Source organism: Zymoseptoria tritici, chromosome 7 (assembly GCF_000219625.1).
Source record: "Zymoseptoria tritici IPO323 chromosome 7, whole genome shotgun sequence".
In the NCBI taxonomy this organism is placed as follows: domain Eukaryota; kingdom Fungi; phylum Ascomycota; class Dothideomycetes; order Mycosphaerellales; family Mycosphaerellaceae; genus Zymoseptoria; species Zymoseptoria tritici.
The window spans coordinates 2,160,166-2,184,835 of NC_018212.1; the positions used below are offsets into that span (position 1 = coordinate 2,160,166).

A 24,670-nucleotide genomic window follows, 5' to 3' on the forward strand; every position below is an offset into this window, starting at 1 on the left:
AGGCATTTCACGCTAGTGCTAGTCCAGCCTCACGTCCACAAATCTTCTTCTTTTCAATTCTCTCTTCCACACTGGCTGACCATCACGGAAAGATACATTCCTGATATTCCACGCAACCGACGGAAGAAATGTCGCAACAGACCGCAGCCGAAGGAGGCTCAGCTGCGCAAGATCCACAAGTCAACCACGAAACGAACGAAGCCAGCCGCAAAGACGGCACTACAATGGTGCCTCCCGACTCCACGAACGCCCACATCTCTATAAAAGCCAATCAACATGCGACAATGTCCTCTGCGACTCCTTCTTCCACTGCTGCAGCCGACTGGGACAACAGCGCCGCTTGCCGGGTATTCGAGACTCCCGAGCTTTGCGAGATGATTCTGTCTTCCGTCAAACCCATCGAAATTCTGCGCACTCGCCAGCTGAGCAAGCATTTCTCCCGCGTCATCTACAACTCCGTGACACTCATGCGCATGATCTTCCTCTCGCCTACAAACGCAGGACCCAGCGGTAACGCCCCATTCCGAGATGCTAGATACGGATACCGAGACGGCGGACGCAACTACGACGCTCCCTACATCCTCAATCTGGTGCAACGCAACCCTTTCGTCTTCGATGGCGTCAACACAAGCTGGTCCACAGGCGCACTAAGCCTGAAGCAGAAGTTCGAAGAGTACATCATGAGCGACGCAGAGGACCTCCCGGGTGGGGAAATGTTCATTACAAACCCTCCAGTCAAGTCGGTACATTTCTCTCTTGGGGACTACGAGGTCTGTGACGACGACATTCGCCACATGCATTGTGCTTGGGGCGAGAGGACCCACGTCTCACACCTTTGGAAGTCTTGCTTCCACGTTCCCGTCGGTGGAATTGCGACTACAGACGGCGTGAAGGTGAAGCATTTGGTGGAGTTCTTGCAGTGGAAGCTGTCGGTTGCCAATGCAGACGGCGAGCGAAGGTTCACCATTCAGGACTGTATTGTGCAGCTCCCGGTGCCATTCGAGGTCGTCGGCGATGAGACGGATCAGAACGCTCCGGGGATCGGCCAGATGAGTTATGCCTGGATGTAGCATGGTTGCTGAACAGGATGATCAGAAGGGCCGCATCGGACGATTGCGGGTCGTGAGGAAGTCGATGGACATCAGGAATGGAGAGGGACCAAGGTTGGCGTGACTTCAAGCTTGGGCGTCTTTGTTCGTCCAACAACAGACATCGCAGCTGCACGGGAACGGATCTCATAGGAGCTGTGCTAGAATTCTACCTTCTAGCTGATGACCAGTAGTTCATGCTTGAGAGGGAGCATCAGGCAGACTTGAATACTCTAGCATTCGTTCTTGGTCGCCCATACTACGTTCCTACTGAAAAAATCGCTCACTTCTTCTTGTGCCACCATCTTGACAGCAGACGGTCTACTGACTCGCGCCTCTTCGCCATTTCCATCCTCATTTGCGATCTCCTCATCAGGCTCCTCAGCGTCCTGAACCATCATCGCTTCCTTCAGCACCTCAAGGCCATCGGGCAGAATGGCCAGACAGTTTGTCGCCTGGTATATGGGCACATCCCCGTCAACCATCAGATCAAACTGCCGGCTCAGAAATCCCGCCAGGTCAGCGACCTTCAGCCCCGACTTTCTCCGAATAACGCGTCGGTAATCGTGCCCGCAGTGGAAAGGGTCATCGAACTTGCAGTGTCGATGCAGACCATTCTTGTAGAAGGAGCAGTTACCGCGCTCCACCATCTCGCCAGGACCGCACTCCGCCCGGTCTCTGGCGCTCGCTTCCGTCATGCTCAAAGAGAGTATGAGTTCCGTGACCGGTAGGTTGGTCAGGAACATGTCGGCGGGGAAGCGCGTTGGAGCAGAGTCCTCCACTTCACCGGTGACGAACTCCGCGAAGGCGTCGCTCACTCTGAGAGAACCGACTCCCCAGTCGAGATTGGGCGGGTCGAAGACGAGTGGATTCTAGTGGAAGGAATCTTCGGGGGATAGATCGGGCTGGTGGTGACGGTCATCTTTCCTAATGGCCCTAATGGCGATCGTGTTCTTGGGGCCTGTGTATTGCTGGTGTGATCTTCGACAAGGACTGCAGCAATGTAGAGAAGGTGCTGCGATCCGTCCATTGAGATTTCCCGGAGAGGTGCGGGCGCTTTCTTTGTCGTCTCTTTCCGGAAGGGAAATGCGTCTCCAGTGTCATCAGCCATTGCGACAGTGGTGATGACTTGGAGAATCGATCGAGAAGCAGACAACCAGTTTGTACTTCGCAGGCAATGTCAATCGTACATTGGTGTTCCCCGCCGCCTTCATCTTGACTCGCCTGGTCTGACTGGACCATACGCAAGTCCGTAACGCAACGCCAAATGCCATCCAAAGCAAGAATTCCTTACTCCCTCTCGTCCTCCGCCTCTGCTTCCTGAAACACATCGCCCTGCAACACCTCGTGATCCTCCGGCAACACCACCAAACAATTCTTCGCCGAGTACCACGTCTCCTCGTCATCACGGAGCGTGACCAAATGTCTCCTCGAGAACCCCACCAGATGGCGCACCCTTAATCCCGAGCGCTGCCAGATCGTGCGTGTGGTGATGTGTCCACAGTGCTGAAAATCACCGGCTTCTCGCTCACTGTGCTGGCCGTCCTCCTCGAACAAACACTCTCCCTGGATCTCGCCGTCGTAAGTGTTCTCGGCGAGGTAAATGGCGAGGTCCTCGATTGGTGGGTTGATGAGAAACATGTCATCGAGGAGTGGAAAGGGCCCGTCTGATGTGTTCGTCACCCAGTTTGCGAACTTGTCACTGACTGTGAGAATGCGGACGGGATAGTGGGCGTTCGGTGGGTCGAAGACGAATGGGTTGTACAGCACGTAGTTGGGTGGCTCGGGTGCTTCGTCGTCCGGGTCGAGCTGCTGTGTACCTGCGTTCCCTCCGCCGACACGCACCGCTGGTGTGCCCTTCGGCGGCGAGTCCATCGCTGATAGGAAGATGATCGACCCCAGCGGCGAGGAGCCCGCGATGGTCTGTCGAAGGACACGATTGACTTGACGCGCGCGGAGAATGCTCCTCGTGTCGAGGTTGGCGCAGATGTGTTCGCCAATCTCCTTGATCGAAAGGACTGTGCGGCAGGCCTCGCCAGGGATGACTTCCAGCTCAACCTTTGGATTTGCCATGTTCCTCTCTCCCACCTCTTGTTCCACCTGCTCCCAGGATTTGCGAGCCGGCTCCTCTGTGGAGGTCTTCCTTTTCTTGGTACTGGTGGTATCATTCATGGCAGCTCCACTGCGCTTGGTGCCCGAGATCGATTCCGGAGCTGCAGTACCATTAGTCTGCTGTGGTCGTCTGAAAATGGCAGCCGAGTCAAGGACAAGGCCGTCCCTACATTTCTCCTTGAATTCGACGACCGAGAGATCGTGCTTCGAATCTTGCGCATAAGCGCGGGTGTTGCGGGACATTGTTGCTGAGAATGTGCTTGTCTTGAAGTATGCGCCTTCTTTGTGCAGCTTCAGTCGATACTTCAATATTTTGTAAATCGCTGATGTTCGGGAAGAAGTGGAAAGCTGAGAGGAGATGAACTTTTAGCAGCCCGCATATGAAAAGCTTGGCATGGGCCGGCGACTCGTTCCGGTCTCCCGAATCTGGGACGGGAGATGTGGTATGTCGAATCGATGAAGATGTTGAGTATAAACCGCGCAAAATGGCTGTATATATGGTCAGGGCGAGCGGCGTGGTGGGTATGTGTTGCCGAATCAAGCATACGTCTCCACATAGTGGTGTTAGCGTGGTTTGACATGTTGTCGATGATTAGTGAAGATATGCAAGCCGGTCCAACGGTAAACAGTAGCATGACGAGGATTTCCAATAGCAAGGGCATGCAGGTATGTCTGACAGGACGCCATAAGAGAGAAATCCTGTCCTCGACTATCCCTCATCCCCAAGTTGTAGTGGGTCGAAAGGCAGAGAAGAGGCCATGCTCTGATCTGAATGAATGAGAGCAGTGCTATTTTGGAGATCTATGAAACGCGATCCGTAGGAGTAGGATAGTCGCCAACTAGACAAAGAGAAAACAGGTTGAAAGAATGGAAGAGCAAGCTAACCATCTAGCAAACCGCCGAAAGCAGCAGACGAGAACAATGAAATGTTTGAGCAAGCAGACATTGATACGTGCTGGAGAACCGTAGAAATTGCCACTCCGAAGGCTAAGATGTATCTTGCAGCTTCTCGATCAGCCGTCCGACTTTCCACATTGATGACCGCACAAAAGCGCTCTGGTCCCATTCGATCTGCCGTGCTGGGTCGCAGACGAGTCTTGCAGCCGCTGCATTTCGACCCGACTAATCCCGGACCGGATGTCAGAAGCTCCTCGAGAAAACAGCGAGCAGCTATAACTATGCTCAGGTAGAATCATGCTCCCAAGCATTGCTCTCTTACTGCCCGTACAGTCTTCCTACATTGAGCGTTGTCTAGAACCCGTCCTCTACATCATCGTCATCCGCCATGGTGTCATCTGTATACACCACGTTCGACCTCTCGGGTCCCAGGTCCATTACCTCGTAGCCGTCCCTCACCTTCAGAGCAACGTCGTGGCGTCCCTTCAACGCGTCCTGAAATCTGCTAATCATCACGGGGTGGGTCTTCTCCAAGTACGCTTCGAAGCACTTCTTGACGTCCTTGACCTTGACACCATCTCCATCCGATTTTAGTCCTAGCCATACCGTCTGCCTCACCAACTGCGAATCTTCCGAACCCCACCAGCCAAAGGCAAGTCGAACGTTGGAGACTGGCGGTTGGGTGAGAAACATTTCGCCGATGGAAAGATCAACGCCGTCATCCCTGTGGTCGAAGTACGTCTTCAAGTTGGGGCAGAAGTCGGCGTACTGATCTTCGCCGTATGGCTCCGCGGGAAGAGGTCGGATGATGAAGGGATTGGTGCGGAGCAGACGCTCGTTGGCGGGAATGCCTTGACGGCCGCCGTTTTCCGCCTTGCTGGACTCTCCTTCGTTTATTCTCTGACGTTTGACAGCGATGCCAGTGAGAACCGTGTTGTCGACAGCGAAGAAAAGACGGCGCTGAAGCTTGATGGAGCCGCGAATGGTATTCTTGAAAGTCGTCGAGACGCGAATGCAGCGGAGGATATCGCGCTCAGAGGAGAGGTTGGTAAGGATATGCTCCAGAATTTCAGTCGTTTTGAGGACCTTGTGGCATTTACACTGCGTAGGGGCGTTGTCTTCGTGGAGCTTCTCTTCATCAGTCGCGGGATCGGGCTTTGCGATGGCTGCGCTGTCGATGGGTGTAGAGTTCAGCGGGTTCGGCGTGGCTTCCTTCTTGCTCGATGTCGGTCCTTGTGAGGTGGCGACTCCAACAGGCGCGTCTTGTTGTGTAGTATACGGCTGTCCATCATCGTCAGCATGGAACATACCGAACGAAGCGCCTCCAGGACCTCGGACCATGTTTTCGCTGCCGCTCTCCTTGCTCGGGACCTCGTCAATCGGCGCATTTGCTGTAGCTGGGGCTGCGTTCAAACCGTGCCGAGGGCGAAGATCGTATCGCGCCATCGTCGCTGTGATGATGCTGCGTTTTGGTTGCGGTGGTGTGATGCGAGGCAATGAAGAGGGTGATTTGAAGTGGACTTGTTGTTTGGGTTGCAATTCACGGAACATGAGCTGACGTCAACCGACTTCCCCACGTCACGCCCTGCTACATGCGATTCGCGCGCAGAAGGTGGGCAATGGCTCTACATCTACACAAGATGATTCTGTCATATATAGCAAGAGGAAAGATAGCAAGTAGTGTCGAGGCAGTTTGGACGAGCATGAGCTCTCCCTTGGCCGGATATTTTCAACAGTATGCGATGGGGACAGAATTGAAAACTGCTCTGTTTCCGTATGTAGCAAAACAGAGGTCGCGGCAATAATGACCCCGATCGCCTAGTAGCAGGCAAGTGCAAGACAGAGACTCCAACCAAGAGCAAATCAGAAACATCAGCAATCATGCCGCCTTTCAAAGAACAAATATTTCCGCATCCTGTAGGCTTTCTTTCGTAGCACGAGACCAAGCTCCCATGACCTCTCAACCCAAATTCAGTAGTACTGAATGTCGTCGCGGGCCTCTCACGCATCGGAGTCTTCGTCTGCCATCAGTTGCATGATTAGATGGAAGTCCCATCGTCCGGGCCGGAGCTTGTATCAACAGACGGAGCATTCGGATCCAGCACCTCGTAGCTGTCCCTCAACCTCACGAACAAGAATCCGTTCTTTGGTGCTCTGTTGATATCGCTTCCCACCAGATTGGCCGCCTGTCATCGCCATGTGTTTGATCTTGACCCCTCCCTCGTGTAAGGAACGGCTTTGCAACCTTCAAGTTGAGCATCCGTCGATGAGGGAGAGAATGCTGCCCGTGCGCAGCTACGAATGCAAGAAACAGTAGCACGGTATGTGGGTTTCAAGCGTCTAAGACCGGGCACGGGTTTGAGGGTCGTCGACCTGTCACTGTAATCTATAAAGAACAAACATCCCGTGGGACATACGAAATTGCCTTCTAGCTGAGTCTTCACGATGGAGGGCGATGAAGATCATGTTGATAAGTACTGTATTGTAAAAGTATCGGCTCACTAACGCCAACAACAATGAAAGCAAGTTGCAACCGAACGTAACAGCAGGCCAGCAACAAAGAGCAGACCGAACGCATCAGCAGTCCCCACGCCTGCCAAACGAACATTTCCCTCCGGCTGCAATACCCAGGTCGTTCTCGAGGACCATCGGCCAAACCTTGCAGAGGTCCCAAAGCAAGAGCGTCAGTGGTCGGTCGAGCCTGTTTTCTGCAGCCCATCCTCATTCGTAACAACACATCGTGTCGTCCAATGCGGCACCGGGAACTGAATCCTACCCGTCTTGAGCATCCGCGGTGTCGGTTCCTGATCCGAACGCAGGCTGCGTCGCGAATGGCTCCTTCAACTTCTTCGCGGAGCTCTCCTCTTGCTCTTTACTGTCCTTACCGCGCTTGTGCGTCTCCTCTCACAAGCGTACGGCATCGACCGCCGGAGGCGGACGTGCAACTCCCATATCCATCACCTCGTACCCGTCTCTCAGCATCACAAACACATCCGAGCCCCTGAACGAATCCTTGAAGTCGGCGATCCTCTCTGGCTTCTCCCTCATCTGGCTCCGCAAACTCTGCACGACATCCTTGATCTTGATTCCTTCCGCACCATCTTCCGCTCTGAGATCCCAAGTACTACGCACACCCTGGCAAGTCATGCTGCCTCCCTGTTTGTACCACTAGAGCCCAAGCTTGATGTAAGTCATCGGAGGCTGCGTGATGAACATTTCACCGAGAGCCGGCGAGGAGAGGGAGCTCTTAACTTTGCGCCACTTCTTCTGGTTGGGATTGTTGATTCGAATGGTTTGTGTTTCGCTGTAGTCGTTTTCGTACAATTGCCGGAAGAAGAAGGAATTCATGCGGACGAGGCGATCTGTTCTGGCGATTCCTTTGTGGCCTCCGTTCTCGGCTAGACTCAACGGCGGACGCAAAGCCATGACTGGATCGCGAGGAATGGCCTTGCCGATGATGGGCTTGGTTTGTGGTGCCAAAAAGAGACGACGCTGCAGTGTGATAGACCCCCCAATGGTGGCGTTGAACTTTTGCGAGACGCGTAAGCAGCGGAGCATGTCCTTTTTCGACAGATGGATGAGAAATTGCTCGCAGATCTCCGTGGTTTCCAGGGTCTTGCCGCAGTTTGGGGTGTTGACTGGAAGTGTTTGCATGTTCAGGTCTTCTTCTTGGTCGGAGTCTCCCCCGTCGGAATCCTCTTCATCCGGGTACTCCTCGTCGGAAGACTTCTCGGCGAAGGACTCCGCATCCGAGCCGTACGCTTCTACATTGATTTTAGAACTGGACATAGCGCATGCGGCGGGAGTTGGACGAGTCTCAGTCAGGTCCATGGCGGAGGAGCTGGTTGCCGGGTGTTTTCGAGTGGCCATCACCGTCTGAATCATTGTTATTAGTCGGCAATCAAAGCTGAACAGATCGCTCGGGACGCCATACCATGTTGTCTCCATTTTTAGGTTCGACGGCATTCGCAGTTGCAGTTCCTTGGTCTAGCGCAACTGCTAGAGCTTGGGAAACATTCGTGTCGGTGTCCGCACTGCGCCTGGGGCGAAGATTGTACCGCGCCATCGTTGGTTCGATCGCGTTGGCGTTGTTGTCGAATTGGTGTTGAGGAGAGGAAAGAAGAGGAGAAGAAGAAGATATTGATGTGAAGTCATAGGCGTGCAAGCGTCTCACAATTCACCAGCACCGGAGCTCAGTCCGGGCTCGTTGCTTTCCAGCTCACACTGCCCGACTCTCGACACTTTACTTCTTTCCGACCATCATCTCGACTTTGACGTCAACATCGACGACAAGCGACATACGTACGATGGCAGGATACAACCTTCGCCCTAGGCGCAAGGTCGGCCATGCTGAACAAGATATAACAACTGCGCAAGGAAAAGGTGCTGTGCAAGTCGATCCCCCGGAAGAAGAAGCTGCAACGGTCGTGAAAGTCATGAACCGCGACGAGGGCGACAACAACGACAACAAAGTACGATGGCTTCGATCCTTCTCGAGATAGAGTGCGCCAACTGACAGCACTCCGCAGTCCGATACCAACCTTCACCACGCTCCGTCCAAAGTCACAACATCGCCTACCGCACCTCTCGTCGAGGGCAACACGACGACCAAGCCAGCATCAGGCAACAAGACGACACGCAAGACACCCTCAAAGAAGAAGAAGACTGCTCAGCCACATCCTCGCGCGCGTACGCCTCACTGCGACAACTTCCTCTCCATTCCCGAGATGCGCGAGCTCATCCTCTTGGAACTGGACGAACATTCCATCCTCACCTGCATGCGCATCTCTCGCTCCTTCGAGGCCACGGTCCGTAGCTCAATCAAGCTCCAGCGCCGCCTTTTCCTCGCTCCCGACAACTCCATCTCTCCACTCTTCATCAACCCCATGGTCTTCCACGCCACCCGCCCAACCGACCTCATGTCCCTCGCCCTCCTCAAATCCGACCCAAACAAACACTTCCACCTCAAAAGAAAGATCGAAGTGAACATCGAACGTGGAAATTCTCGCCTAGGCTCCGCGGCCGAGATGTTCGTCACTCAACCCCCCGTCAACAAGATCAGGGTAGAAGTCAGTTACTGGGACACCAACTTTCTCGAGCCGATGCTCAGTGGAGGCAGTTCCGGGACTTTGGAGCTACCTGACGGCGAAGGCATCAAGATGAAGGATCTCGTCGTCTTTGCGAAGTCGAAGTTGGCGGAGGGGGCGGAATTTCTGCGGAGGAAGCCGATTTTTGGGGTAATGGGACCGTGGACTGGGCCGGAGTTCAGACTTCGCGTTGAGACGAAGGATGGGCAGCTTGTTATGAAGCGGTGAGGAGATTGTGGTCGCTGTCACGGTCTAGTGCTGGGAAGGCGGATGCTTTGTGATGTCAGTCTGGAGCCTCATCGGGATTGAACTGCGGGAACAGGCTTGGAAGCACACGGCAGTTGAGAAAGAGTGCCGCAAACTTGACTGGAATTGTCGCAAATGCTGCGGGTACCACGTCTTAGATCATACGGCTCGAACATGGACTGCAAAGCCTGGAAAAGCTCAGTAGCTCAGTCGAATGCATTCTGAATTTCTGGAATACATCCTGCCTCACATTCTGGCCAGCTTTTTGGGTCGCCTTGGACCGAGAGAGACTTCTGACGCACGAGTCAAGATGGCAAGGCTGGGTGCAAGGCTGCGATGCGATACGAGGAAGGAGAAGAGATTACGAGGAGCGTGTCATATCAGCTCAGCAACTAGCATCGCCTTCGATCTCTATCGCCATTATGCTCTCTCGTAGCCTCCGCATCGTGACTCCGCTGCCCCACCACCGATTAGCACAGTAATTGCCATTGCCTTCGGAACCAGATCTCCGCCCAACACTCCTCCACTCACCACCGCCCACCACCACCCGACCCCATCAATCCTCATCAACAACCTCGAACCCATTCCTTAACCTCACAAACCCCCTCCCCTCCTCCAAGCTCTTCTCCCACTTCTCCCTATCGTAGACCCCCACTTCTCTCAGAACACACTTCACAACATCCTTTACCTTGACTCCCCCCTCGATCGCCAGCCTCCACTCCTTTCGCCTATTCCTCAACGGCAAATCTCCAGGTTCATACCACCGAAATCCAACCCACACGACGCTGATCGGCGGTTGCGTGATGTACATCTCCCCCAAACAACCAAGACCGGTGTGCAAAGGTCCGGCCTCGTGGAAGAACCGGCGGAGGGAAGGGAGGAGGAAGATCATCTGTTCTTTCGACTTCGAAACCTCCGGCAGAGGCGAGAAAACACTCGGATTCGGCCGTGCGAGGCGGTCCGTCTCTGCTATACCATCACGACCGCCGTTGTATCGGGAGGCCTCGTTGCCTTCTGCACGCCAGGCGGGGTCCCGTTTGACGGCTTTGCCGGTGATGATGCTGTGGTCGGGGAGGACAAAGAGTTGCCGTTGTAGGGCTTTCGAGTGCTTGATGTTGTCGTGGAAGAGGGGGCTGACGAGGCGGAGGCGGGCGAGTTCGTGGTGCGGGAGGAGGGGGATGATGTGCGAGTCGAGGAGCTCGGGGAGGGCGAAGACGGCGGCGCAGGCGGAGGATTGGGGAGGGGGAGGCTGGGAGGGTGGGTTAACGGGTGGGGCTGGGAGCTTCGTGGTTGGGGTGGCTTACTGTGGCATTGACACCCTCGTCGGTGGCATCGTCGCTGGTGCTGGAGGCGGATGAGTCGACTGCTAGGGCGGAGGAGGACGTCGGAGGAGAGGACATCATGCGGAGAGGGCGGCGGTTGTCTTCGAAGTGGACAAGCATGGCTGTGCTGTTGAAGGAGGTGTGGTTGTCGAAGTCGATGTGTCGAGGAAGCGAGAGAAATCGGCAACGAATGATCTGTGCGGATAGGGAATTCATGGGTAAGCCGGAGCCGTGTCCGATTCGTCCCAATCGCTATTCCAAAGCCACTTTCCGACATCATCTTCAACCAAGAACATCTTCGGCATTTGTGTCTCTCTGGCCGAAAATGAACGATACTCCGGCGCCGTCGTCGACAAGCCGCTCGGCGAAGATGCGCAACGATTCGCAAGTCTTCGAAGCGCCCGTTAGCGCCAGCAGAGACATCATCTCTGGCTCCAACAAGGCCAAATACGACCTCGCTTCCAGCAAGAACCTTTCGAAAAAGTCTCGCAGGCCCTTCAAGCGTACTGTGAGTTGTGAATTCCAAACATCATGAACCAAGCCCGCAGCTGATCACGTTCTTAGCCTCCCCCCCAATCTGCAGCCTCCCTCAAGTTCTTCTCGACTCCTGAGCTGTGCGAGAAAGCCCTCCACTACCTTCAACCGTGGCACCTCATCAACGCCAAACAAGTCTCCCACGAAATCAACAACACAATCATCGGGTCGATCAAGCTGCAGCGGGCACTGTTTCGCAAACCGGACCATCGTCTCGTCACTGGCCAAGCAGTAGAGCGTGACATACCTGAACGCAATGTCTCTACCCGCGAGTTGAAAGCTATCCGGGCTGCCCGCTCAATCCATCCAGGACCGCTGCTCAGGGCCAATCCGTGGCTGTTCCTCTCCGCGCGGGGCGTGCGCCCAGCTCAACTCCTGTGCATTTCCAACCTGTTGCGCGAACTCATCCGCAATGGGACCACGGTCGAGCCATTTCTGGGAAACATGTTCATCACCCAGCCTCCAATCGAGCATGTTGAGGTGGAGTGCTACTATCGTCCTCGTGGTCGGCCGGGAGATGGATCGGCTACAAGTCACTGGAAGTGTGTTGTTCCGGGAGGGATTAAAGTCGAGAATTTGGTGGAGCACATTCAGAGGAAGCTGCGAGCGTCGGCGGAGGGACTGGAAAAGATCATGGATAGTCCGACGGCGCATATTATCACTATCGGGCTGAGAGATGGGTATGAGGTCTGCGAGGATCGATGACATTATCAAGGTTTGGTACGCGAACTGGAGGGTCAGATGATCATGGGAGGAGGGACCCTCAAGGAGTGTGAATTACGGAGTCCACTAAGAGAGACTATATAGCTATGGATCTGGTTTGCTGGACTTTCGCACAGCTGAGCAGGGAACGCGCTGGCAAGCAGCCGACGTGATCAGGCACAGGAGTTTACGATAGTCGTTGCTCCACGGAGTCCGAGCCAGGCAGTGGGCCGAGCCGATCCACGGTGGAACGGTAGCCTATCCCTCTTCATCGAGGAGCAGAAGTATACAGATTCTTCACCAGGTTTCAACGTATTCCTCTTAGCAAGGAGACCAAAGTGCGTTCGGTTGTACCTCGTAGTCCGGCGAGAGTGATTGTCGGTGTCGGGAGAAGCCGCCGCTAGTCCTGCTCCTTCACTGACGATTTTGCGAGCAAGTTGGCGCTGTCTCCGAAACGACACTTTCCAAACTTGTACGAATGTCTGCGATCAATCTCTACCAACCGCACAAGATGTGTCTCAGTTCACCGATCCATGCGCCAGAAGACACGGCCGATATGCGCAAAAGTCCATGCGCTGCGCAGACCTGCAGCAACGAGACTGCACCGGCTGTTATCGATCCGAAGAAGGACAATTCCGACTGCGACTCCAACATTAAGAACGACCATGGTAACGAACTGGAACCTGTCGTACGTAATCTGTTCAACCGTGCAGAAGGAACAACACAGCTAATCCGTTCCAACAGCCCCCATCCGCACAATCCGCCGCCTCCCTCGACTTCTTCTCAACCCCGGAACTCCTCGAAATGGCTCTTCTTCTCCTCCCACCTCACGATATCCTCTCCGCAACGCGCATCTCCGTCCAGACCAACAAGACGATCGCTGGTTCCTCGAAACTGCAGCGCGCTCTGTTCCGCAAAGCTGATCATAGTCCTATCGTCGGAACGGCAGTCGTGCGCCCAAATCCGCTAGCCGCCTTTCTCGCTCCCTTTCTTTCCGACCCACAACAGGACAACGCACCCGTTGCTGTTCACGACGGGCTTCTGCTGCATCCAAACCCATTCGTCTTCGGTCCCACAGACGGCCTCCCCTTCATCGGACAGTTTCGCCTCACCGGCTTCATGGTCGACACGACCAACTCAGGCGTGAGAGTTCAGCCGTCGCTGGGGGATATGTACATTTCTCGGCCTCCAATCAGTCGCATCAGCGTGGAGCCACGAAGCATGGGAGCGGTCAGGAAACAGTGGGAGCTACATGTCAAAGGAGGTGTCAAAGTCAAGCACCTGGTGCAGTTCGCTCGACTTGTTAGAGGAGGCGTGGAGGATGGGAAGTGGCCGGGATGGAAGAAGGTGGCTTTGCAGTTGGGAGATGGGTACGAAGTTGTAGATGAGGCCTGGAAGTGAAGCAACTGGGTCGAATGGACGAAGATCATGCACACTCTGAAAGGAATGGTGAGCGCTCGGGTGTGTCCTCCGTACAGACCGTGATGAGATAGCGGTACGCGTTCCGACGTGTACAGAGAAGACAAGACAGGCGACTGTATGCATCAGGTGCACGTAAAAGGCTCGGACTTCGATGCTGCATGTACATGTATTGGAGTGCGATTTCTTTAGTACGACTCACGAATCACCATCATGATCATCCCAGATCGGAATTCTCCTCGCTCGGGACATACGAGCATCAAACCATCCTCCGCTCGTAAACTGCAAAGGCCAAATTACACAGAATCACTGCGAATCCTGCGCCTCGTTGTGTTGGGCACACTCTCGTGGTATTGCAAAGGCATGGGGAAGAGACAAGGTCGTCGCCAACCCTCCTTCCATCGGTAGTCAAATTCCAAAGGCAATGCCGCCATTCCTTCACTCCTCCACAACCTCATCTCCATCCCTCAGCCTCAAGCACACAGCATATTTAGGGTTCCACCTCTCAAACGCCTCCCGAAACTGCGACGTATCCTCCGACTTCTCCCTCACAAAGTTTACCAAGTCCTGAACTCGAATCCCGCCAGCAACATCCAACTGCCACGTGACCCTCTGATCCCAACCGTCAATGTAGCACTCCACATTGACGCTCTCCACAGGCGGCTGCGTGAGGAACACCTTCGCCAGAGAGCCGAGGTTGGGTCTGACAGCGTTGTACAGCTTCTTCATGTGCAGGCAGAGATAGAGGAGCTGATTGTCGTCGCAGCTGCAAGGTGTGGTGAAGGCCAGGGAGTTGATGGCGAGAAAGCGTTCGGGCGGAGGAGGCGTGTAGACTGGAATATTGTTGCGGTAGTTTTGATGGAAATAGTAAGAGTCGCGTCTCAGCTTGCGCTTGACAGCCGTTCCGGTAACTGTGCGGAGGTCTGGTTTGTAGAAGAGAGCGATCTGAAGCTTGCTCGAACCTTGGATCGTGTTCTCGACGTCCTTGAAGACCTGAGCGGCCTGGAGAATGCTCTTTGGGTGGCGGAGGAAGAGGAGCATGCGCTCGCACAGCTCTGGCGTGGCGAAGAACTTCGAGAGCGCGGGAGGGCGGGAAGCGGAGCCCTGAAGGCGGTGTTAGTATCAAGACTGTACTGATCTCTACCCAGACTTGCGCACCTTCGCGGGACTCCTGCCGGTCATCTCCTTGTGCTCATCGACGCCGCTGACTTCGCCGCCGGGCGCTACTTCGTTTTGAATGATATTGCTGTTGTTGGCATAGCCGTTCATGGCTTCTGCAATCGGGCTGGCAAAAAGCATCTCCCTAGACACTTTCGTTCACGTCGGAGGGGGATCGTCTGGAGGAGAACGAAGAAGATGTGAGGAAGATGTGAAGAGGTCACATCTAGCGCCGGAAAATCGTCGGGCCGCTGAACTTCGCGGCCGTGACTTCCTCCCGACTTCTCTTGCTCAAAATCTCTTCTTCCGTGGGACAGATCTACGATCACACCGACAATGACAGCACAGAAGATCATCGCCGGGTTACGCACCATTCCACCGGAAGCGTCGTTCGTCAACGACCACGAAGCCATCATGACTCCGTCAGCAATGGACAACGTAGGCGAACGTGATTTGAGCGTAGAGATGGTTTGAACATACCCGAGCTGATTGCATACGAGCATTATACTGACCACACTCCAGAATGCGCCAGTCCAACCGACCGCAGCGGCCAGATTCTTCGAGACGCCAGAGATGTGCGAGCGCATGCTCCTGTACCTCGAACCTATGGATGTGCTCCACGCTCAGCAGGCTTCGGTCATTATCAACAACACCATCCGCGGCTCGGTCAAGCTTCAGCGCGCTCTCTTCTACAGTCCCGACCAGGAAATCACAGCCGACCATCAAACCCTTCGCAGATTCACGTACGTGTTTCGTCCCAACAATGGAGAACGCGTCGACGTGGTCGATGAGTCCAAGCGCCTTCCACGTGCCAATCCATTCATCTTCGAGAAGCCGGATGTCCTACAGTTTCAGCCGGAGACTTTCCACTTGCAACCACGCATCGAGAGGGTCATCGACTCTTCATCTTCAGACCTGCAGTCGCTTGCAGGAATGTTCCTCACCCAGCCGCCTGTTACAAGCATTCAGGTTGAGTGCCGTTTCTTTCACGCATCACCCTTGGGCTTGAAGTTGGCTCGCGAATGGCCACTGTACGTTGCGGACGGTATCAAGGTCGAAGATCTCGTTGCATGCGCGCGAGAGGCATTGGCAAAGCATTATGCTGAGACGCCATGGACGAAGGATGTTTGGCATACGGTGAATGTCAAGGTGGGAGACCCAGACGATGACGACAAGTGTTATTGGCGAGTTGTCGGTGGCCGGTGACGGGAGAGAGTACGATTCAACGGAACTAGCAACTTGCCATCCGAAAGACGGCATCGACCGTGCCTTTTGATGGACTACCCAGCGGTCACGATGAGCTAAGGTGCTCGAGGCATCAGGACAGAAGAGGAAGACGGAGGCCAGCGGTATTGGTCGTGGGAGTTGCTACGGTCGCAAGGTTAGTCTGAGGCGAGAAAAAGGCATGGGAGAATGCGATTGGGCGGCATTGTAATGTCAGCGACCACGTGAACCATCCTGGTCTGCAAAGGGGCTCAGGCAAAATTACAGAGGTAATTAGTTGAAATAGCGTTCAATGCACCAGATTTGCGAATCATATTCCATGATGTCGTAATGCCCGAGTCAAAGAGCGACTGTAATGAGGAAAGCTGGGTGAAGGGCGTCGACGGTCGTGAGAATGTCTTAACGTGCGTGATGAAGGGAATATCAAGTAGAATCGCCATTTAATTGGATCTCAGGTAGTACACAAGTAGTACGACAGAAAAAGGCCACGTCAGAACGCCATACGTCCATGGAACCATAAACCGCTGCCCTCGATGCTCCCAGATCCCCAACGACACTGCACCTCTCGATCGCTGCCCATACCTATCAATCATGAGCCTCGTTCCTTCCCCACCAACCCCTCACCACGTCCTCTCATCATCCCAATCCGGCTCATCATCCACCTCATACCCCGGATGCTGCCAAACCGCCCTTCACTGCCCCTTCACACACACATGAACATCCCAAACCCGCTCTCCCTTCCCCCTCGCCTGCCTCTCCAGCACCCTCTGCACGAAATCCTTGACCTTCACTCCTCCCCCGCTCACTGCTTCCAAGTACTCTTCCACCCTTTGGCTCCTCCCGAACTACAACTTCTGATCGAACGCATAGTAAGTCTCGATTGACGGGATGGGTGGTTGAGTGAGATACGCTTCTTTCAACCATCCTAGCTCAGGCGCATCTTTCGGCGAGATAAATCTGTCGAACTCAAGCGTTCGAAGGGAGGGCCGAAGGGAGGGCCGAAGAGGGAGCTGTAGTCGAGCACGAAAGGGTTGATCTTTAGGATGCGGCGGTCTGTGTCCCTGCGTGGGAGGTTGACGTAGTACGTGGTGTGGTCGGCGAGGAGGAAGAGCTTTCGCTGGATGGTTGGCGAGCCGCGGATCGTGGCGCGGAGGGAGTGGGATTCTTGGGCTGCGCGGACGGTGTCGCAGGCGGAGAGGCGGATCAGGGCGAGTTCGAGGAGCTCGGGAGTGGCGAAGAATTTGAGGGAGGCGGTGGATTGGGTAGGATGTGAGACCTCTTCAAGGGGGTTTGGACCGTTGGTTGGTGTTTTCCTGAGGACTTCGTTGCGGTCGCTGTTGCTGTTGCGGGTGAATGTACCCGGTGGTATGTGGCCGGCGATCGTGGAGCTGTCCATGTAGTTTGTGGTGAGTTGAGGTGCCGACATTTTGCTTGCGGCGTAGAGTGGTGTAGATGTGATTTCTAATGATGAGAAAGTGGAGAATGTTGGAGTTCAAGGGGACCAGAAGCCGCCTTCTGGAGTCGAGAGAGCCAGCGCCGCGTGGATCTTGGGTCGTGTAATCTTCACGCGAAAAGTAAACACAACGGAAGTAACGTGTAGAATGTCTCGACGATGCCATTTTCCTATAGGACAAGAACGATCAACAACACAAGTGCGTTGTGTCTAGCTGGATGATTTGAAAGGCTGTATGCTCTCATCGTTCGCGTGCTGTTGGATCTCGTGAGATACTTTGCCATTACTTGCCATTCTGAACTCCTCTATCGAAGATCCAGTAGTTTCTGCGGTCTTTTGCGTGAGAATCATGTCGAGTAAGACGCCGTTTCTAGTTCCAATGGCCCAGAAACGAATGGTCTGTGCCGTGAAGTAGATTCCGGTATCGAAGCATCCACACACTCACGCCTCGTCCGGCTTTGTTCGCCGGATGCGAGCAGCAACTCATCCCGAGCGCCCGCCTCCCCTCCTTGTCCTCCTCAAATCCTCTCCCGCGAAATCTCCCACGCACCCCTCACCACAACCGCGACCTCTCCCTCGGCATGATCCCACTCCTGATAGAGCTGAGCATCAGGCCTACCCCACTTCATCTCCACGATGAACCGCATGAGATCCTTGACTTTGATACCTTCGCGATCCATGAAGAGCCGCTTCTCCACGACGGTCTGATCCTCGCCAAAACATGGCTTGGTCCAGGTGTACTCCACTTGAAGAATGGTCTGTGGCGGCTGAGTAATGAACATGTCTCCGATTGTGCCCAGGGTGGCTGTCTTGTAGGTTTCGATGTAGTTGAGGAGGAATGGCGTGAGGAAGAGCTTGTGCATGCCACGGAGCATTCCCACCCTTGCGGCGAAGACGAAGGGATGGAGAATGAGGATAGGATTGAAGATCAGGAGATCAGTCGGGTCGTGGAGGATTTGTCCTGGCTGAAGAAAGAGTCCACGCTGGAGAGATGGCGAAGCGTGGATGGTATCGCGAAGCGCGAGAGAGGCTTGACGCGCGTGGAGTTTGTCGAGCAACGGCAGTAGAAGAAGTGAGCGTTCGCAGAGTTCTGGAGTGGCGAAGAACTCGATCGATGCGGCGGACTGAGGAGGAAGCTGTGATATGTTAGCGAGTCGTGCCTTGGAAATAGCTACGAGTCTTTGTACCAGGACAGTATCCTCATCGATGGTCCCATCTTTGGTGCTCGGAACGGCGAGATCATTGCTGTCGTCGTTGTTGTTGGTCGTCGAGGCGCTGCCAACATCCTCATCCGTGGTGTCACCCAAGCCTTGCGCGATGTTCTTGACGGGGAGGAGAATAATTTCCATGATGAACAAATAGATCCGCAGCATCTGCGCGATCTCCCAGCCCAGGATCTCGAGGAAGGAAGCCATCGTGTTGTGGCAATGAAGGGTTGTCGAAGATGGAACTCTTCTAGGCTGAAGTTGTTGTAGGGGACGGAAAGTCAGCTTTTGAGTTCGAAGTTCACGTCCCGAATTCGACGCTACGGGAGCCCTGACCAGCAGAAGCCGTTTCTCAAGCAGACTTCACTCCTTAATCCTTACAAGTGCTCCGCGATCAACTTCAGTCTAAGCAACAGCCTCTAGCACCCACACGATTAACCAATCCATTAGCTTGATGACCCAACCAACAACAATGTCTCCAACAGTCGAAACCATCGGCAACGTCCTCCTAGCAATTTCCGCCTGGGCCCTCGTCATCACGCTCTGCACCGTCACCCTTCCCATCGACCCAGCGCCACCCGTCAAAAAATTCTCGCGCAAGCCTGGCGATACCCGGACTGACGAGGAGATTTTACGGGCCAGATACCAGGCGAAACATGGCGAAGACGGCTACGAGAGACTTGAGGCAGTGAGGCGTCGTGGGAGACAACCGAGGGCGGCGAGGGACAGGAGAGCTGCGGAGGCGAGGGCTGAGGATATGGTGGCTCAAACGGCGAACGTTCGAAGGGAGAGTAGATTAGCTTGCGTGGACAGATTGATGAGTACCTATCAATCTGGGACCATACCCTTGGATGGAGAGCGTGGGGATGAATTTGGGAGTGGGCAGGATGAGGAGTAGCTTGCAGGGGCTTGAGACTTGTCTTCTGGGATCGCTCAAGCGGTAAACGAGCAGAAAGTGCTTCGAGGACACCCTCCGCGTAGTAGTAGCTTAGGTATAAAGGGACTTCGGATTCACAGCGGTGGGCAGAGCGAACGGTGTTGAATGTTATGTCTCGTTGAGCTTATGCAGATGAGCGACTCTGTGACCGCTTCCAAAGGCGGGAAGTATCTGGATAGTAGAGCACAGTATAAAATCGCGGTCGTTTTCAGTCTCTGGGAATATGTAGATTGTACGACGTCCAGCGTCGAGCTCAAGTCCGGGCTCCGCCGCCTTCGGAGCTTCCAGATTCATCGAAACCCTCCAAAATCCTACCTCACCGCTTCATCTCCATCAACCACGACAACACCACACCAATCTCAACCTCGCCAACACAGCCACAACCTACTACAAAAGCGAAACAATGTTCCTCCCACTCGCAGCCAGCGTGGCCTCCGCCTTTACCAAAACAGCGCTACTTATCATCGAAATCATCAGCTTCTCCCTCGCCACAACGAAGCTCCTCTGCATCATAGCCCTTCTTCTCCTTGGACCTTTGATCTATCTCCACCGCCGTAACATTATCAAAGCCACGGAACGCCGCATCGAGAGCACCATCCTCCGTCGCCAACAAGAAGGCTCGAAGCCGCTAGACTTGGAACGCCTGCGCATTCTCATCAGGGACCAGGAGATTCGGGATCGGGATGCGGGCTTGGAGGATAGTGCGAGGATAGACAGGAGAGCTCAAGGACTTGGAGTCGGAAGCTGAGGGAAGGATGGACAAAGAGCCAACGAGGTATGTCGGAGAGGTCAGCTGGGGCTTGCAGGAAGCAAAAGAAAGGCTGAAAATACTGCACAGCGGAGACTAGATGGCTTTCGCGGCCTGCAAAGCTTCGCTACAGTCCGAGCAAAGGGAAGCAGGCAAGACAGAGAACTGTGCAGTTATGCATGCGAAATTCACAGCTCTATCTGCTCCCTTAAACTCCTGGCGATACGACCACTAACGCTGCGCTTAAGAGGCTGTTGGTTACGATACAGGTACATACAGGCGCAGAGTGGCAATCAGAAGTTACCAAAGAAAGTCTTTTTGTGCTGTCTTTGGACATTGTGCCTGTGGTTAGCTCCAAACGTCTACAGGAGCGCCAATGCCAGGAACAGAAAGGCCGAACTGGCTCCGCATTGCAAAGCTTGCGATCGATTGTACAGAGAATTCGCGACTCGCATTTGTGCATGGCTTGCTCGCTTAAAGCATTCAAAGAGATACTTCTGGCGCAAGCCATTCTTCTGCGTCCGGTTTGTCAAACTTTCTTTCTTCCGTTCCGTCACAGGCTCCTTTGCTTGTGCAAGTGCTCCAATATAATTCACTCCTTTCCGGGATCTCTAGACATTCTCGTTTTCTGATCCAACAATTCACCTCCGAAGCACAAGGCTTGTCACATCGATACTTCGTATTGTGGAGAATGGTGCATCTTATTGGCGCTGTCGCTATCACCTGCGATTCCAACAATACAGCATACGCCGTCAAGAGGTGAATCGAGTGAATGCGAGACCATCAAGGCTCCGGCCAATCCGGATCGACGAGCTCCCTGCCAAGTCGTCTATATAAGCACGTCTCCGGCCAACTAATTCTCAGCTTTCTATACTCACAACTATCATCACCGACACCATCAACACCACCACCACTTCCGAGCTCTCTCCAGCACTCGAGCAACAGCCAACCCAACTATACTCTCAACAACTCCTCTATCAACTCAACTCCCTTCGAGATGTCTGCCAACGACGCAACTCTCTCCAACGCCGTGGCCGCAGCCCACCCTCCCCCACAGATTCCAATGAGCGCCATGGAGCTGTGCACCTACTTCCCACTCCAGCTAAGATACCCAGAGCTGAAGTTTCGACTCATCCGTAAGTGCCTTCCCACATTTCACCCACACACCAAGCTAACAACACCTCAGGCAACGGCTGGAACAACGGCCAAATCGCGAAAGCCGAACTCATCGCACGCGGAGCCTACAATCAGCCCACATTCACCCGCCGCGCAAACGCGCTTCGCCAAGCCGTCGGAACTGCGGGCCAGGAGAAATTCAACGACCCGCAGTTCTCCGTCCATACCTACCGCAACGACCCAGCCCTGCAACCCTTCACAGACCAAGGCTCACCCGCCGCAAACCGCGCGCTGTACGACATCTCCCGCGCAAACCCGCCCGTCCTGCCACCCGCTTCCATCCACGCCCCTCTACCAGCCGCTACACTCGAGCAAGTCGCCTATGGCGTCCTCGTTCACCCGACCGGCGAAGACGCGGGGATCTTCACCAAGGCGATGCTCTGGGCGCTGTACTACGGCGTCGCGGGGCAGTACACCACCGACGATATCATGCATATCGTCAACAATGTCAACAATTTCGAGGTTCCGCGGCCGGGAGATCCAGCTGGACTGCCCCGGAGGAGGATGAATGTGTTGCCGGGGGAGGCGGGGACGCATCGTTGGGATCAGGGGGGGAGGGACCGGGTGCAGGCGATTGAGAGGCCGTGGTGAGGGGCTGAGGGGAGGTAAGGGAGGGCAGTGGGCTGCGATTGAGTGCTGGCGAGGGAGCGATTCTGAAAATTTCTTTGGTGTTCAGAGGTTTGATTTTGTATTTTGGATTCTACGAAGTGGTCGTAATATTTGCTCACACCATCATATGCCGCTTTGCTGGTTCGTCGAAGCACGGATTCTGGCGAATACACGACGACGATGCGAATTTGTTCCTGTCTATTCTATCAGTATGATCTCGACCGGTAGAAACTGTACTTGATTTAATACAGGCTCCTGGCAGTTGAACCGATGTATGATCTCACTCCTTCGTGTGACAATCTCTTCCACATAGTCATGTAGCAACGAAATGTACATTCACTCCTACGCTTCTGAGCCACTGAGCGCAAGGTTACCCGACGAGACTCTGGTCCGACAAGACGCCCACGCATTCAAAGAAGACCAAGCTCGCGCAGTCTGCGTCGAAGTAATGTGGCTTGAGGTCTTGCAAAGCGAATATTCTGGTCTTCTGCAAGGTAATGTCATTCAAAGTTGTCTCAGACTACGCCTCTGGCTGGCTCTCTGTCGAGCTAAACCCATCTGGTCCGTCGAAAAAGCACGGCAATGACGGAGACGAAATGGGCTCCGAGACCACAGAGAGCAGCGTGTTGCTTAGCTCGTCGGACGAGGAAATGGACATTGGAAGGTTTGGTCCAACGACCATGCCCGAAGCCCAATATGTTCCGTCGAAATGTCCGCAAGAAGGGTCCCCGCAAGACACTCACCATCAGACCACGCGTACCAGGGACAAAGTACGTTACCTACCAGGCGCGCGCCCACGACAAGAGTCACGAGGGAGTCTTTGGTCACGACAACGGCGATGCTGGAGACGAGTCCTCTGAGCGGAAATCGTTCAGTCAAGACGTAGTCACTTTGCATTGCCATCCCTGCACGTGCATGCCCATCCTTGTGCGGGGAGACTGCGGCTCTGGGTAGAGTCTCGACGCTGTCGGCTCAATCTTGCCATTCTCGTTGAGGGTGTATCGGACAGGAGCGAGGGATTACACAGTCTAGAAAACATCCTGGCCTCCCCTCTCCAAAGTCGATCTTCGTCAACTAATGCCTACCCGTCCCGCGCCCAGACCGCCCGGCAAGAGAGAGACGACACCCCACGCCCCGTCAACCACGATCGCCCCACTCGCGCTCACACCGAACAGAAAGCCCGCGAACGGGAAGCCGCCTGCTGTTGAAGGGACTCTTATGGACCTGATTCATGCAGCAGACCTCGACGTGGGCCGCGCCAACTGGATTCAACGCGAAGACGAGCACTTCCACTAGAAAAGAGTCGCTCGAAACGGAGTGCGAAGAACGAATTCCTTGCGAAGAATACATTCTTTATGAAAACGTGTGGCGAATGGCAAGGTCAATCTGTAAGCTCTCGGGATGAAGCGGCTTACTGCACCGCAGGAAGTCTTGGAGAAAATGCCTTTATATGTCTACGGAGCGATAGGACGGAAAGCATGTTCGGATGCCGACAGCCTTGCAAAGGAGAACACTGTTGTCGTTAAGAATACAAGCCAAAAGTCGCGGGAATCTCGATCTCCTCCGAAGGTTAATGAAACGACTGCCTATCACGCAACCGCTCAGGAACTCACAGAATTGTTGGAAAGCACTCACACGTCCGCCTCCGAAGCACCCCAAACGCATCTTTCACAGCTCAAACATACCACCGAAATCTCCACAATGGCGCCAAAACCAGTCTACGGCCCTCGCGCAACTCCGCTGATTGTGGAACCGGATCAACTGGAACTTAAGGCTGGCGCATCGGGTCGCGCGGTGAAGTTGTACGACATGAGCTAAGGATATCCCGGCCGGTTGGAGAGCACCGCGGAGAAGTTCATGGCCGGAGCTTACCCGGTCGGCGTAACGGATACAGAACGCGAGGAAGACTCGAACCGCGCCAAGGTGTACGTCCAGCAGATGAGCACCACTCTTGCCACGCGAAACGTTCGGATGCAAGACACTCTCACATACTGCGAGACCATCCCTGGGCAAGTGCGGTCCGTCTCTGGACAGATGACCGTCGCCATTAGCTCGAACCTTGCTACTCGTGCGTTATCGACTTCCATCTTCCATCTTTCATCCATCCACCGCTGCACCAAACAGACAGGGCAACATGGCTGAGAGTCGACGCGGACAGGCGAGAGAAGAGTACGAGCCGGAGTTGGCAGCATCGCACCAGCGCTGGGTGGATCTCGGTGAAGAAGTCGTCGATGCAATGACGGACAAATTCGTCGGTGAGGCTTTCGACCGTCCAAAGACGCTGCCCATGTGCGTGAAGCGACTGCGTTTGCACATTTCTGACTCCTCCTATGGACGATTCGGCTCACACAAAGATAGATTGGAACCACGCGCAAGGTGAAGGGGGTTCAAGATGTATGGCTCAACGTCCAGGTCGCCGATGACTGGGAGCACAGGACGAAGCGGGACGATCAAAGTGTGCGGGAGTTCGAGGTCATCGGTCAGCATGAGGTCACCTAGTACACCACGCCAATGAATCAGGCCGAAGTAACAGACGACTTAAGATGGCACCGAAGAGCGATAGCTTGGCTACTGAGTCGAAGTTGTCCTTGCGAGAGATTCTTGCCTGCTGTGATGCCCTCCTCTCGAAGAACCAAACACGCTTTGAAGAATCTGGCCATAACGACTGTCGCGACCAAACAAGCCAAGTATACTCATCTCAATGCCCAGGTATCCCTGTCGCCGATGGCTTCCGCAAGCAGAAGTTAGAAGAG

The 24,670-nt window shown here is 54.5% G+C and overlaps 11 protein-coding genes across 11 annotated transcripts; 7 read left to right on the forward strand and 4 right to left on the reverse strand.

Moving 5' to 3' along the window:
* Positions 1-128: 128 nt before the first annotated feature.
* On the forward strand, positions 129-1,070 carry MYCGRDRAFT_94743 (uncharacterized protein; the record flags this gene model as incomplete). Its single annotated transcript, XM_003850818.1, has 1 exon — positions 129-1,070. The coding sequence occupies one exon, from the start codon at positions 129-131 to the stop codon at positions 1,068-1,070; it is 942 nt and encodes a 313-aa protein (XP_003850866.1).
* Positions 1,071-2,378: 1,308 nt separating this feature from the next.
* MYCGRDRAFT_94744 (uncharacterized protein) lies at positions 2,379-3,443 on the reverse strand (the record flags this gene model as incomplete). The annotated part of the gene is made up of 1 exon (XM_003850943.1): positions 2,379-3,443. The coding sequence occupies one exon, from the start codon at positions 3,441-3,443 to the stop codon at positions 2,379-2,381; it is 1,065 nt and encodes a 354-aa protein (XP_003850991.1).
* Positions 3,444-3,909: 466 nt separating this feature from the next.
* Positions 3,910-5,648, reverse strand: MYCGRDRAFT_94745 (uncharacterized protein; the record flags this gene model as incomplete). The annotated part of the gene is made up of 3 exons (XM_003850942.1): positions 3,910-3,968; positions 4,420-4,435; positions 4,557-5,648. The coding sequence occupies 3 exons, from the start codon at positions 5,646-5,648 to the stop codon at positions 3,910-3,912; spliced, it is 1,167 nt and encodes a 388-aa protein (XP_003850990.1).
* A 1,617-nt stretch (positions 5,649-7,265) lies between these two features.
* Positions 7,266-7,982, reverse strand: MYCGRDRAFT_94746 (uncharacterized protein; the record flags this gene model as incomplete). Its single annotated transcript, XM_003850941.1, has 1 exon — positions 7,266-7,982. The coding sequence occupies one exon, from the start codon at positions 7,980-7,982 to the stop codon at positions 7,266-7,268; it is 717 nt and encodes a 238-aa protein (XP_003850989.1).
* Positions 7,983-8,533: 551 nt separating this feature from the next.
* MYCGRDRAFT_94747 (uncharacterized protein) lies at positions 8,534-9,412 on the forward strand (the record flags this gene model as incomplete). Its single annotated transcript, XM_003850819.1, has 2 exons — positions 8,534-8,569; positions 8,627-9,412. 2 exons carry the CDS (start codon positions 8,534-8,536, stop codon positions 9,410-9,412), a joined length of 822 nt encoding a protein of 273 aa, XP_003850867.1.
* Positions 9,413-11,122: 1,710 nt separating this feature from the next.
* Positions 11,123-15,771, forward strand: MYCGRDRAFT_94748 (uncharacterized protein; the record flags this gene model as incomplete). The annotated part of the gene is made up of 9 exons (XM_003850820.1): positions 11,123-11,260; positions 11,317-11,966; positions 12,293-12,326; positions 12,422-12,676; positions 12,733-13,358; positions 14,067-14,180; positions 14,307-14,522; positions 14,883-15,003; positions 15,088-15,771. 9 exons carry the CDS (start codon positions 11,123-11,125, stop codon positions 15,769-15,771), a joined length of 2,838 nt encoding a protein of 945 aa, XP_003850868.1.
* A 943-nt stretch (positions 15,772-16,714) lies between these two features.
* On the reverse strand, positions 16,715-18,657 carry MYCGRDRAFT_94749 (uncharacterized protein; the record flags this gene model as incomplete). The annotated part of the gene is made up of 2 exons (XM_003850940.1): positions 16,715-17,250; positions 17,793-18,657. The coding sequence occupies 2 exons, from the start codon at positions 18,655-18,657 to the stop codon at positions 16,715-16,717; spliced, it is 1,401 nt and encodes a 466-aa protein (XP_003850988.1).
* A 262-nt stretch (positions 18,658-18,919) lies between these two features.
* Positions 18,920-19,345, forward strand: MYCGRDRAFT_94750 (uncharacterized protein; the record flags this gene model as incomplete). Its single annotated transcript, XM_003850821.1, has 1 exon — positions 18,920-19,345. One exon carries the CDS (start codon positions 18,920-18,922, stop codon positions 19,343-19,345), a length of 426 nt encoding a protein of 141 aa, XP_003850869.1.
* A 442-nt stretch (positions 19,346-19,787) lies between these two features.
* On the forward strand, positions 19,788-20,132 carry MYCGRDRAFT_94751 (uncharacterized protein; the record flags this gene model as incomplete). The annotated part of the gene is made up of 1 exon (XM_003850822.1): positions 19,788-20,132. One exon carries the CDS (start codon positions 19,788-19,790, stop codon positions 20,130-20,132), a length of 345 nt encoding a protein of 114 aa, XP_003850870.1.
* Positions 20,133-21,129: 997 nt separating this feature from the next.
* MYCGRDRAFT_94752 (uncharacterized protein) lies at positions 21,130-23,213 on the forward strand (the record flags this gene model as incomplete). The annotated part of the gene is made up of 5 exons (XM_003850823.1): positions 21,130-21,268; positions 21,319-21,895; positions 22,231-22,247; positions 22,437-22,687; positions 22,950-23,213. 5 exons carry the CDS (start codon positions 21,130-21,132, stop codon positions 23,211-23,213), a joined length of 1,248 nt encoding a protein of 415 aa, XP_003850871.1.
* A 405-nt stretch (positions 23,214-23,618) lies between these two features.
* MYCGRDRAFT_94753 (uncharacterized protein) lies at positions 23,619-24,297 on the forward strand (the record flags this gene model as incomplete). The annotated part of the gene is made up of 2 exons (XM_003850824.1): positions 23,619-23,719; positions 24,042-24,297. 2 exons carry the CDS (start codon positions 23,619-23,621, stop codon positions 24,295-24,297), a joined length of 357 nt encoding a protein of 118 aa, XP_003850872.1.
* Between the last annotated feature and the right edge of the window lie 373 nt (positions 24,298-24,670).